The sequence below is a fragment of the Borostomias antarcticus genome (assembly GCF_949987555.1).
Source record: "Borostomias antarcticus genome assembly, chromosome: 23".
Classification (NCBI taxonomy): domain Eukaryota; kingdom Metazoa; phylum Chordata; class Actinopteri; order Stomiiformes; family Stomiidae; genus Borostomias; species Borostomias antarcticus.
This window is the reverse complement of record NC_140256.1, coordinates 6,397,718-6,410,843: the sequence shown is the minus strand read 5'-3', so window position 1 is coordinate 6,410,843 and position 13,126 is coordinate 6,397,718. Positions and strand designations below refer to the sequence as shown.

The 13,126-nt window shown below is 43.0% G+C and overlaps 1 protein-coding gene across 1 annotated transcript; it reads right to left on the bottom strand.

Moving 5' to 3' along the window:
- Nucleotides 1-7,864: 7,864 nt before the first annotated feature.
- On the bottom strand, nt 7,865-12,573 carry rchy1 (ring finger and CHY zinc finger domain containing 1). The gene is made up of 9 exons (XM_084457121.1): nt 12,506-12,573; nt 11,966-12,088; nt 11,481-11,596; nt 11,297-11,375; nt 11,111-11,155; nt 10,942-11,000; nt 10,741-10,770; nt 10,503-10,623; nt 7,865-10,021 (listed from the first exon to the last, which is right to left on the bottom strand). The coding sequence occupies exons 1-9, from the start codon at nt 12,554-12,556 to the stop codon at nt 9,803-9,805; spliced, it is 843 nt and encodes a 280-aa protein (XP_084313247.1). The 5' UTR covers nt 12,557-12,573; the 3' UTR covers nt 7,865-9,802.
- Nucleotides 12,574-13,126: the final 553 nt, after the last annotated feature.

Below are 13,126 nucleotides of genomic sequence, written 5' to 3'. Positions count from 1 at the left end.
TGTCTGCTGGAGGAGTGGGTCTGCGACGGCTACCAGGACTGCAAAGACGGCACGGATGAGCAGGTGTGGAATGATTTTAGACCTTCAGCAGAAAGAAGTGCGATCCTGCGCACGGCGAATCAAGTCAGATGTTGCATCGAGTGGGCGACAACCTGGTTTTATTAGAAAATTGATGTTTGTGCCTTATGCAGCTCTTTTTTAAAGTACAGCAATACTGCTCCCTCTCCCAGAATTGTGAGGTGGTCCAAATGAAGTGTGGAGAGTTCCAGTGGTCCTGTTCCTCCAAGACCCAGTGTGTCCCCAAAGCCTGGAAGTGTGACAAGATGAAAGACTGTGAAGACGGAAGTGACGAGACAGGATGTGAGCAGTCTGTTTGTGATTTTGAACTGAACTAGTTCAAACATCTACTACATACAACTGTGAAAAGAGCAGGAAATGCATAGCCTATGTTTCTTGAGAAAGTGTATGCGTGTTTGTGTCAGGTGGTGTGGCGACATGCCTCCCTCACCAGTTCCAGTGTGGTAGCATGGAGTGTCTGGATGTATCCCTGGTGTGTAATGGGATTACCAATTGTGCGGACGGCTCAGACGAGGGAGGCGACTGCCAGACCAAGTGTCCCAGCCTTGCGACAGCCCAGTGTGCCCATGACTGCCACAGCACAGCGCAGGGAACGGTGGGTAATGGGAACGGTCTCTCTCTCTCCCTCTTTTTGTCATCATGGATCGTAATCGGACGCGTTGCTATACAGCAAGTATATTGTGGGCTTCAGACTTAAAAAAGATGATACAATCTCCACACTGCCTAGTTTGGGAACTAAAATTGATATGCAGTATTACACTCTTCGTGTTAAACGTCATCCATTTTGGATATCTGCAACACTCTTAGAACACTCTTTTAACCTTTTTGTTGTTGTTATTATAGCGGTGTTTCTGTCGGCCAGGCTACGTCCTCCAGGCGGACGGTGTTTCCTGTGTTGATATCGACGAGTGTGAGGACAGACACCCAGGGATTTGTAGCCAGTTTTGCATCAACACCCAGGGCTCCTTCAAGTGTAACTGCAGTCACGGTTACTTGTTAGATGCTGACGGCCGCAGCTGCAAGACCACAGGTAATTACAAACCAAATATGTTATAGGAGCAAGTGAGGTATCTTGTGTGTAAGGAGCATACATTAATATAATGGTTATGCCCCCTAGGTAAACCCTACTTGTTGGCGTCTGTGCAGTCAGAGCTGTTCCTCTTTGGCTTGCAAAGCAGCAGTCTGGACGTCCTCCAGTCTTCAGCCAAGAAGGCCATCCTCTCTGTGGACTATGACTGGAGGGAGCAGAAGGTGTTCTGGGTCAGCCTGGACTCCGAGAGCATCAAGTGGTCCTCGCTGGACCAGAAAAACAAAGGCACTCTCATTAATGGTCAGTGTCATGTTGAAATGGAGGTAAATGTGACGTCAAAAGGAACAGCAGCATTGTTGGGAAACTTTGGAAAACAGAGTTTTCTCCTGTCTCTCTCCAGGTGTTAAAGCTGACTGCATTGCTGTTGACTGGGTTGGGAGGAACCTGTACTGGATCGACGGTGTTGGAAATCAGATCATTGCCATCAGATTAACCACAGCCATCACAAACGCTCTGGATTACAGTGTGATCCTCGACGAGGACTTTGAGCAGCCTCGCTCACTGGCTCTGCTGCCACAAAAGGGGTCAGTAGATGATTCATTTGTATAGGACACGTTTTCATAGGGGTAATAAACTGACCTTATACCGTACACGCATCTTAAAGGTGGTGGTGTTTGAGGATCTTGCTTGCTCATCGAATGGTCTCCAGCTGTAGTCTCTATGTATGTGCACATAGCAGCAGTGACCAAAGAAGCAACGCTAGCTTCCAACCAAAAACCTACCACCACTGTGTTCCATGTCAGGATCATGTTCTGGTCTGAGATTGGGAACGAGCCGAAGATCGAGCGGGCGGGGATGGATGGTTCTGAGAGAAGGGTCATCGTTAGCCACAACGTCAACTGGCCGGGGGGCGTGGCCGTGGACGCCATTGGAAACAGGATCTATTGGACGGATGTCAGACTCAAATGCATCGGGTCAGCCACTCTGGATGGAGACGACATCAAGGTAAAACAGAATGGAGGATGTTTTGTGGTGTGTTAGTGATTGAGAGCACAACTGACAATGGTTCAAGTATCTGTATTATTCAAGTATTTGTATTATTCCATATCTACCACCTGTTATGGGGATTCTGTGATTTCTTCTTTGCTACCTTCAGATTCTGCAGATGAAGGAGACATCCAACGCGTTCTCGCTCACAGTGTTCAATGACATGGTGTACTGGTCTGATGTCCAGAGGAGAACTATCCAGGTAGCCCATAAGATCACAGGGAAAGGGCAGCGAGTTCTCTTCAAACGCCCTGGGCAGCCTTTTGGATTGAAAGTAAGATTTGAAATGTACATACAGTAGCCATTTGCGCTGTAAATGCTAATTTCTTCATCACATTTGATTTCTGTTCTGTTCACACTTTCATAACAATCAATGAATAATGTTGATTCTTTATGTATAAAAAAAATAAAATATATATATATATATATATATATACATACACACACACACACATTTTCATGAATAAAACGTCTGTCTCTTGCCTGTCTTGCAGATCATCCATCCACTGCTGCAGGCAGGCACTGAGAGTCCCTGTGAGAAGCTGCGCTGCTCCCACCTGTGTGTGTTGGCCCCGGGGCCCAAGGCTGCCTGTAAGTGTCCCACTGGTCTGCTCCTGGCTGAGGACGGCCTCACCTGTTCCAACCTGGTCACCTCTGCCTTCCTCCTGCTGCTGTCCCGTTCAGCTGTCACCCAGGTAGGGGACGGATGTATTCAATGTACATCATCCTTAACTTGCTACAGTGTCTTTGAGCTTTTGATGCACAATGGAAATTATGCATTAATTTTCAGAAATGTACATTTTATTCAAAGCATTCAGCTCCACATGTTGCAATATCATTATTCTTTAAGCCAAAACTCCCCTCTTGTGTTTTTCCCTGAAGATCTACCTACAGGCGATGCACAGTGCTGAGGGTTTGAAGGGCTGGCCTGAGCACCTAGCCCTGCAGCTGCCTAACATTAACGAGGCGGCCATGTTGGACTGCACCCTGCGGGAGCAGACGCTTTACCTGGTCGATGCTGGCCAGGCCTCCGTGGGGCTTTTCAAGTTCAAGGAGACTGGCCTGGTACCACGCGGCCAGCTTCTCAGACTCCTGCGGGATTCGGTCACTGCCATGGCCCTAGACTGGGTTACGCTCAATGTCTACTGGAGCAGCATCGAGCAGAATCGGCTACAGGTGACCTCAGCTAATGGCGTGTACACAGCTGTTCTGATCAAGGAGGACATCGGAAGGCTGGGGTCCATTGCGCTTCACCCACCCAGCGGGAGGGTTTGTTTTACCAACTTGGACAGAGAAGAGCGCGGCAGGGCCCAGCTTCAGGTGGAGTGCGCCCACATGGACGGGTCCAAGAGGGCACTGGTGTGGAAGGACGCTGTGCAACCCACTGCGCTGGTCTTCTCCAATAGCAGGGATGTGATATACTGGGCTGACCTCGGTAAGGAAGACCGATATTCTCTAAGGTTCTTGTACCGGGGGGGAGATTACAAAGTTCACCTTTGGTCACTACACAAAGGAAATCAAGAGGGGATAAAACAGCAGACAAATTATTACATCAATCATTTAGTCCCCCACTTTGAAAACATTTGATGTGTGAACTGTAATATTTTAACGGTCCTGGTGTGTTCCAGGCACTGGGGTCATTGCCTCTGTCAGTATGGATGGTTCAGGATACAAGGAGTTCAAGACTGGCGATGGCCTGACCGCATTTGCTCTCAGCAATGATGACATGCTGCTCTGGATGACAGTCAGCGGTAATTAAGTCAAAAGGGTGTGCCATCTCACCAGAAGATGGCGCTGTTTAGACAAACCACAGTGGATTGCGATGTACAATTGTGTTGTGTAAGAATATTCTATTTATGTATCAAGAGTATCAGATTAACGAGAGTAAACGTTTTTGCTCATTTTTTAAAATTTATTCAGATACTGCCCAAGTGTGGTACAGCAAAAACCAGCAAACTAAGAAATTGTGGTTTGAAGTCAACACTGGGGTTGTCAGTATGAAGGCCTACAGCAAATCGAGCCAAACAGGTATGGATGGTAGGACACACACCTAGCTCTCTACACTGCTGTGCTGTTAAGTGCAAGTTAACATTTTCTCACACCCTTTTCAAGGCTCCAACCTCTGTGCCATTGGGAATGGAGAGTGCCATCATCTGTGCCTGGCTGTTCCCGGAGGCCGGACATGCAGATGTGCGCACGACCACGTCTCCATAAACCGCACACACTGTGCCCCTGGGCAGCTCTGCTTGGCTGGCAGCAGGCCCTGTCTGGACAGGAACACCTGCCTCCTCCTGGAGATGTTTTGCAATGGCCACCCTGACTGTCCTGACCACTCGGATGAGAACTGTGAGCCCTTTAACCAAAAATGGAACAATTTTGTTTTTAAGGTCTTCGACGCACATGCTCTGACTGAATATTAAAACTGTTTATATCACTACTAATCCTCAAATACGGGACTGATCTAATAATCCCCTCCACCGTATATCTCCTCCACCCTCCTCCGTCCGTTTCCTCAGGTGTCCAAGGGAAGATGGGAACTATGGCCAAGACTCCCAGCCCGGCTTCTCCGCCCGCCTCTGAGGCCTCTGATGTGACCACCGTCCAGGACGACCATGGTCTGGCCAGGAATCTGGACGCTCAGCAGTGCAGTGAGACGCGGTGCAACGGGAACGGGGAGTGTGTGGAGGCCAACGGGGACACCGCCTGTGTGTGTACCCTGTGGTATGGCGGAGATTCCTGCCAGGATGAGCTCATCAAGACCATGCAGGGTCCCCTCATGTATGGGGGGGCGGCATTGTGCGCTGTGATCGTCGCCCTCGCAGTCCTCACCATCATCATCAAAAAGAAGACTGGCAGTACTAGGTACATGGTTAAATGGATCACTATATTGGAGATACCATTTTGCAGTAAATATTGTGAAAAGGCTTCTTTTGTTCTCTGCCTTTTTATCCATTTATTTTTAAAGGTATATTTATCCTCATCTTTTTTATGCCATTTTTATTTTAAAATATTTTTACTCCCATACTAGGGCCACCCCAGTAGTGACAGAGACTAGTATGACTGACCTGGAGAAACATGGAGACACAATGGCAACACAATCTAAACCTGATGCCAACTTACTAGAGGTAGGCTGCTTTTCAGTCTTGTGAGTGTTCAAAGTGTCAAATTGACAAGTTCATACAATCCAATCCTCCTGTGATCTCTTGCTATTTTTTGTTTACAGGAAGTGGGTCCCTCTGTGGATTAACAGTGCATTAAGTGCAGCATGTATGTTTGTTTCTGTTGAATAAAATGTTGCATTTTCACCTGTTGGTTGTCTGTTCCAGTGTAGTATGGTGTGTAAACTTCAAGAGGCTAGACAAGTCAGGAAGACATGCTGTATACAGGAAGTGTGCATAATACCGTACATATATTGAATTGGGAGTAGGCACACTTCGTAGGCCATAAATTGTGCCACATAGTTTATTAAAAGCTTTGTTTAAGGCTTGAAAGTGAACGAAGTGCAAGGTGATGTGATTAACAGCAAATGTGTTTTTGTGAAATCCATGAGAATGCTAAATAACGATGACAAAAAAAAAAGTTATGTTTAGTATGGGTGTGTCACAGAACATGATTTTTGGAGACGCTTTTGTGGTTTGTGCAGTTGCCACCCAGTCTACCTACAGTATGCCAAGAGCTCGCCCTTTCCTGATTTCAGACATGCAGGTATGGGAAAAGCGCGCTACGTTTATCGAACCACATCAAGAGCCTTTGCTGTTGCTCAATGTTCACTTTTAATTAGTTTGGGGCTTTTTGGAGATTACATCAATTAACATGATCAAAGGGCCTTGAGCTGTCTGGTGGCCTGAAGCCCCTGTATGGTACATACTTTATCTCAAATGATAAATGGACAGTGTCCTTGGAGTTTGGATGGCAAGCTTACTACAGTGTATTCAGTCTGACTATTTGTGGAGAGTTATTTAAACGGAATAAAGAAATGTCTAATATTGTGGGTTTGTAAATGAAAGGATGCCTGAATCTCCTTCCAGTTGAGTGTCTGGACTCAAGCAGCCACCTTTCATATTAAAATTCCTGTGGTGAAATGAGTCAGTATCTGGTCTCACCACAGTACATTGTTGTGACAGGTGAGAATGTCATTATATTCATCTATGCCAGTCCACACCCTAGGAATAGCTGGATAGATAAGGGCTCTACCTGGACAGATATTAATGTTGTTACAGGAACAGACAGAGGCTTGATACCATCACACATCTACTGAAGGTAACTGACTGTTCTTAGTATCTTATTTTATCTGAAATTACATATTTTGTGATTATAGAATGTGATTATTTTGTAAATTTTTATTTGTTGCTGCAAGCACTATGAGAACCGTCATTGCTTTGATGTGCTGGATTGGAGCCTCCATGAGTTTTCCAGTTAAGTCATGATCATATCAAGTGATGTACATGGTATTCTGCACTCTATTATGCTTTCAAATTGGTACCCACACCCACATCTGAATTTGTAGTTGCATAACGGGATAATTAAGAACAATGTTATTATTTTGCTCTTTAACATCAGCTGATTTTACAGCTGATATTGATTGACAAAATCTCTACAAAAAATGTTCCCACAGGTGAAAGGAAGACCTAGTTATCCGCTAAACCAGATGCTGGGGTATCCAAGCTCAAGACCCTTTCTCCAGATGGACAGGGACAATGACGAATACACTCCCTATCAAAACCTCACACACCTCGGTCCCCCTGTACGTTGGCCCTGTGCCTCCCTTCAAAGGTGCAGTCCCACCTATTCCAGATTACGTCCCCAGCTGTGTTGGCAGAAACTGTGACTCGCGTGTCCCAGGCCCCTGGCCCCCACCCCCAAAAAGATAGGACATTCCAGGAAACGTCTTCCCTCCCATCTTGTTTTCAGAGCCTCTGATAAAGGGCAGTCTCAAGTATTCTTTATACCCCCGGTCTCTGGAGACCAACCAAACAGCTCTGCTTCTACCACCTTCTATGCCCTTTTTTGTATTTCCTGTGAGAGCGGGTCTAGACACAGGTCTCACACTCCTTGTGAACTTCTCTTCCTCCAGCCCCAACCACCATCGAACCAGTGCTTCCACTGCTTTCTGATGTGCCTCCCCAGCCAATTCCTGTGGGAAATACAGTTGGCATGACTGACGCACCTGTTTGTTTTACTGTGGACATCACTACCCCTCAACCAGGCCCTGCCAGAGGAGATGACATCTAAGGCCTTACAAAAGTTCAATCTTACATGATAAGCATCACAACAGATAACTGCACTCTTTTCAGATCCTTTTAATAGAGTTTATCTATACTGTGTGTATTCTCGCATGGCTGTGTCACCAGAGGGCAAATCTGTAAAATCCACATTGAATCTAATAACTCTTTATATACTACAGCCATGTACTGTCGAATACTTTTAATCTGCCGCATTTTTCCAGACCAGTTGTTCTTCACTTGTATTCTTGTCTACGTGGGCTGAAATGTTCAGTACATGCAACTGTAATTTAAAAAAAGTTAAATTACAAATATGATTTGGTAATGATTTTATGTGCTAAATGTTTTGTTCATAAATAATTGATATGTTTTTTTTTTGGCCTGGTTTGTATTCATTTGAAATAATACAGAGCAAGAAATGTAGCCTATTCCACACAATCATGTTATTTATTTCAGTAATGGTAAATACTGTATCACTTAATCCTAACACATGCATTAATGACAGAAGGCAATATACTAGAGCTACTCAAACATCTCCCCCCTTAAAGCAACAGTCCTGACAAAGGATTAAGTCTGGATTGAGAAATAGTTAAGTATAGCTGCAACACTCAACAGGTGCTTTTCAATAATTAACATAATAGATTGTAATTCACAACTTGCATCATACTTATGGGATTTTTCAAGTACTCAAGGTGTAAGGGTTCAAATCAATAAATCCAAGTTTTCATACTCAATATAAATTATAATTCAACTCATACGGGATTGAACACAATTTTATATTAGTGTTGAACATACCTGAGTTTTACAAGATGCAATTCAATCCCAGTGGAAAAGGTCATACAGTAAGTGAAGCTTTGCCATGTTTTTAGACCCACAGTTGTTCAATCAGCATTGGAGTTAACTGTAATGATTCAACACACTAAGTCTCAAAGCACCATGCATTCACCTGCTCTCTCAGAGCAATACACCAAAATCCCCCGACAACATACTGGTATTCAATACATACCGAGACATGCTGTTTTGCTTGTCCAGCCAGTACAAGGGAGGAGAAATCAATTATATGCATGCTACTGTATGACTCTATGAAAATAGAAATACATTGGGGAAAGTTACATTTCTGCTGGGGAGATTTTATGCTCTAAGTATAAAGATTTACAGTCCATTTAAAGAGTAACACAGGTACTGTATATACTGTATAATCATGACCATTTGATCTCAAAATTTCAACATTCTACAATACATTTCTTAAGGGGTTTTAAAGGATTAACATGATGGTTGGATGTGACACTTTCCAGTTGTCTTTAGGCAACAACAAAACAAACATATTTGTATTACTTAGTAAGCTATCAAGTATTGAAAGCTAAGGCAACAATGCTGACTTATCCAATAATATTAAGATAAAAGCACAACTATAACATCCAAGACAACTAGCTAGCAAACGTTATCGATAACGTCACCTTATTAAAGTGGATAGGGGAGTGATTATCCTCATGTGACACTTCGAGGAGAACATTCTCAACTGGTTGACAATATAGGATAAATGTAAGACTACTCCTCCAAAATTAAAGAACGGACATATTTAATATTTTCATCTTTCTTCAATGACCTCTTGTGCATCTTGTTCATCATTTATGACAAATGTTCTTAAAGAAGTTAATGTTCCTGATTTAGATTTGATAGGTATTGAGGATGGATCTTTAAAGGGATACATTTTTGATTATGCTTTTTGCATTCTCTGAATCTCTCTCTAAAACATGGGTTGGAGGAGAAAAGTAACATAAGATACATATATATTGTATATTATGTTACCATTATATTATATGGTTTATTAACTGGATCAAATAGTGTTTGCCACTAATAGATGCAGATTTTGCCCCGTTTGGATGTGTGTATTGTGTCTTGTATTTGGGGGCAGAGGTGTAGTGGAGGGTTTACGGGGTATACAGACTATATCCACTTCTTTATCCATGCACCCACAGTATACCCACTCTTTAACAACAGTAATGTAAAAACGAACCTTTCTGCTACAGCCCATCCACTTCTTTAGTCACCACTACGTCGCTGCCTGGGGGCCTGTGTTGTGTGTTTGTATATTTGTTGTTTTCCTATTGTGGGATATCTCCTGGAGACAACTGTGGCATGTTTATATTTGGATGATGTTTCTACAGTATGTTTGTGTCCTTTTTATGTGGGTATAATGTTTAGATCAGTATTGTGCTGTTAGATGATGGTTGGTTAACATGCCAGAACGTTTGGTTTGTTGTTACGTTAACTCTGATTCATTTATTCATTGTGCAAATAGCATAAAAAAACCTAGAAAGTGTGACCAACCACTATGTTCATCCTTTAATCTTTGCAGCTAGGATATTAGAGAGAGAAGGAGAGTAGAAGAGTCTGCTTGGACTAGGGAAGGTTGGAGTCGTCATCACTGGGACTGGGTCTCCTGTTCTGACTCGAGCGCTGGTTCTGGAACTGTCTCTGGTTCCTGCAGCTGCTGCTGTTCCTGGGGCTGTGCTGCTTGTTCCTGGGGCTGCTGCATCAGTCCTCCATCCTGGGCTGTGTTGTAGGAGCCACAGCCACTGCACTTCATGCCCAGAACATGGAAGGACACTGTACAGTGTGCTTGACAGTCATTACAAATGATCTGCACACAGGGAAGGAGAGAGAAAGAGAGACATACAAAATAATGTCTAAGTCAAGGTACTGCTTAACACTGGACCTCAATGATAACACATAGGTCTAAATACAGTACTATACAAAACACAAGCAATACTTCATGTGAATAATGCACCAGTATGAATCTAATATATGACCAATGTGATCAGACATTCTCCAAGAGTGCAACCGATTCCAAGTATGCAGTGAAGAAAAGAAAGTGGTTTATTTGGCATACAGCATTACTGTACACTAACACACACATGCAGTGGGCAGCGACACATGAAGAGTGCGAACGCACTCCCATGAATAGTGCGGACGCAGTCCCCCACTACCAGAAATTATGTAGATGGGATTCCCACATTTGGGGAGTTTGCAGGAATCAGCAGTTGGAGTGCAATGACCTAGCCTCGCCCTGTGTGAACCTGCTTCATGATCAAGGTGTCTCCCCTGCCAGGTAAGTGCCATACCTTCACAGTAGCATCCTGGTATTCAGTGGGCATTGGTGACTGGGCAATCTCCTTGTCCATCATATCCCAGTGGCCCTTCATATTCCAAGCTGAGTGCATACACAGCGGGCAGCGATACGCACTACAGAGGAAATATAGGTTGAAATTACATGGTGCAGAGATAGTAGGTCCATTGTGTCACAGTTACAGCCAAATTATAAGTGATAAGTGATAATTTTTGAAGGACTATGCAAATTACCCAGTTTTCACCATATCATCAAAGCATGTCCTGTAAAAGAAAAGACAATGTCAACATCCAAAATGTCCCCTGCAGAAACATATCACTGTGACTGTACACTACATATGACCAATAAAAGGAATCTTGAATCTTGCAGCTGGACAATGGGCTATGGTCTAAAAGACATCACGATATCAGGGCATTGTGAGTGATAGATCATACTTATGTAGAAGATGGCCACATGGAAGAACATGAGCTTCTATTCTGGATGTGTGAATATCCTTAATTGGAGAGAAAAAAAAACACCATAATGATCTGTGAGAGGAATACTAGTTTACACATTATTAACAAGTCATTTATTAATTCATTATTAACCATTTCATTTTCTTACCTCCATACACACTGGGCAGTTCTGTCTGGAAACATTTTCAACACACTGAAACCAAGCAATATAACCAAGAAATATAGTGAAGTCTGTCATGGCATAACCAACCCCCATGTGTAGCTGAACACATTAGTGCAACTACTGTTGAGAACGTGGGTACATATGCTAGGAGTCAAAATAACTGATAAGCACCTTGTGGTTTCCTCGCATTTCACTGGCTAAGCAGAGATTGCACTTTTCACAGTGGAAATAATTCTCTCTTGGGCCAATCCTGCAGAAGAACAGATATAGTGTTACAGAGAATACTGTATGTAAAACACCTACCTGCCATAAGGATACAAATTCCTGGCCATGATTTAGATTCAATGTTACTCACCTGCAAATACCACAAGGTTGACAGTGATATTGCTTCTTGTCCTTATCAAACAAGTGGCAGATATCACAATAATACTCCCCAAATTTCACATTACACTTCTGGCAGGTTTGTTGTGCCTAATGAGATAAAATAAAAAATAATAAAAAAATAAAAAAGTTAAAAAAAAATCTCTTTATCTTAGGTTTGAACAGTGTTTTGAACAGTTTACAAAAGACTGACTATAGTTCAGTCCCCTCGTGGCTCTCATATGCTCTCATATTCACTCCCAGGGAGAAAAAAAAACTATCAGAGAGACTGTTCATACATGGGGAAATGTTGGCAGAAGCATTACTAAACCTAATGTGGGGGTCAAGCAAAGAGCATTGAGATTAATTTATGTCATGTCACGATGCAGAGAGTAAAAACCTGACTGACTGAACACATTAATTATCTACTTTTGACTAACACTTAATGTTGTAGGATACATATTAATAGTAAGAACTTACCTGCTGCACGGTGAGACAATGAGAGCACTGAACCTCCTTCACTTGGAAGCGGTCCATTTGATGATCCGCTTCTGCAGCATCATGGCACAGTCGACAGACATACACTTTGCCACAGCACGGTGCCTGGGGACAAGTAAATTGTTAGCTAATTAGTTGCTAAACTCGGTTTCAAAGCCACATGGTATTGTGATTTGTGATGGACTGACGTTAGCTTACTAGCTCGGTAGGTTAGCTGTTGCTGCTATAATATGAATGACACACCTATAACTTTATTTTCTTTAATATTCCAGTAAAACCCATATTTTACGCTGCCAATTGTAATGGTAAGTAAGTAGGTAGCTAATGTAATGTTATCCAGCTAACGTTACGTATAGCTAGCTAGATAGCTAACGTTAGCTAGCTCAACAGTCCAGCTCTGAACTGGAGAATTTATCAGTCTAAACATGCACATTATCAAAACTATCCAACTAAAATTAGGACATGTTTAATACGATAGGTGAAAACACGAATTCCATCATAACATAAGTAACGTTAGCTCACTTTCAACAAACAGCTGCGCACGTAATGTTCACATCCATCAGGAGTAGCCATTTTTCGAACATTCCCCAGTCCCTCTCCAAACCAACGAGTATGGAATCACAAGAGGGGGCACTTATGTGAATTTTTGGCAGCCGCTTGAAGAGAGTGCTCTTGTAACGTTTCCGCCATTATGGACTCATCTGCTGCCGAATTCATCCAGTCGGGTAAACGTCTGGAAAAACGAAAACAGTGTTCTGCAATAAATTGTCAGAACTATCAGAGTACTTGTCCAGAGCTTGCCTTTCACCGGTTCCACAAATATTCTGACAGGTAATTAGCATGTTCACAAAAGTGTAGAAATTGAAGTTTACTGGACCTGTCAGTGCTAGCTAAGTTAGTTAGCTCACGTTAGCTGTTCACAAAACAGTCTGACAGGTTTGGTTTAACTTGTTTACAAAAGTTTAGAAATTGAAGTTGACTGTAAATGTCATTTAGCTAGTCTAGTGTAACCATTGTAATACAGTTTACAGTTCCTGCTACCCTGCTAGTTTACAGTTAACCATTGTAAACAGGAATGGCTCTGAGACTTGCTTCAGGAAATATTTCACCATAGGGCTTGGGAAAATGTAGTCCCAGACACGA

Bases quoted from the DNA above. Each gene is read 5' to 3' on its own strand.
- rchy1 (XM_084457121.1), bottom strand. From the start codon at position 12,556: ATGGCTACTCCTGATGGATGTGAACATTACGTGCGCAGCTGTTTGTTG. The intron at 12,089-12,505 runs GTGAGCTAACGT...ACTTGTCCCCAG, and splicing joins TGCGCAGCTGTTTGTTGAAA to GCACCGTGCTGTGGCAAAGT. The intron at 10,624-10,740 runs GTAATTTGCATA...TTTCCTCTGTAG, and splicing joins GATGATATGGTGAAAACTGG to TGCGTATCGCTGCCCGCTGT.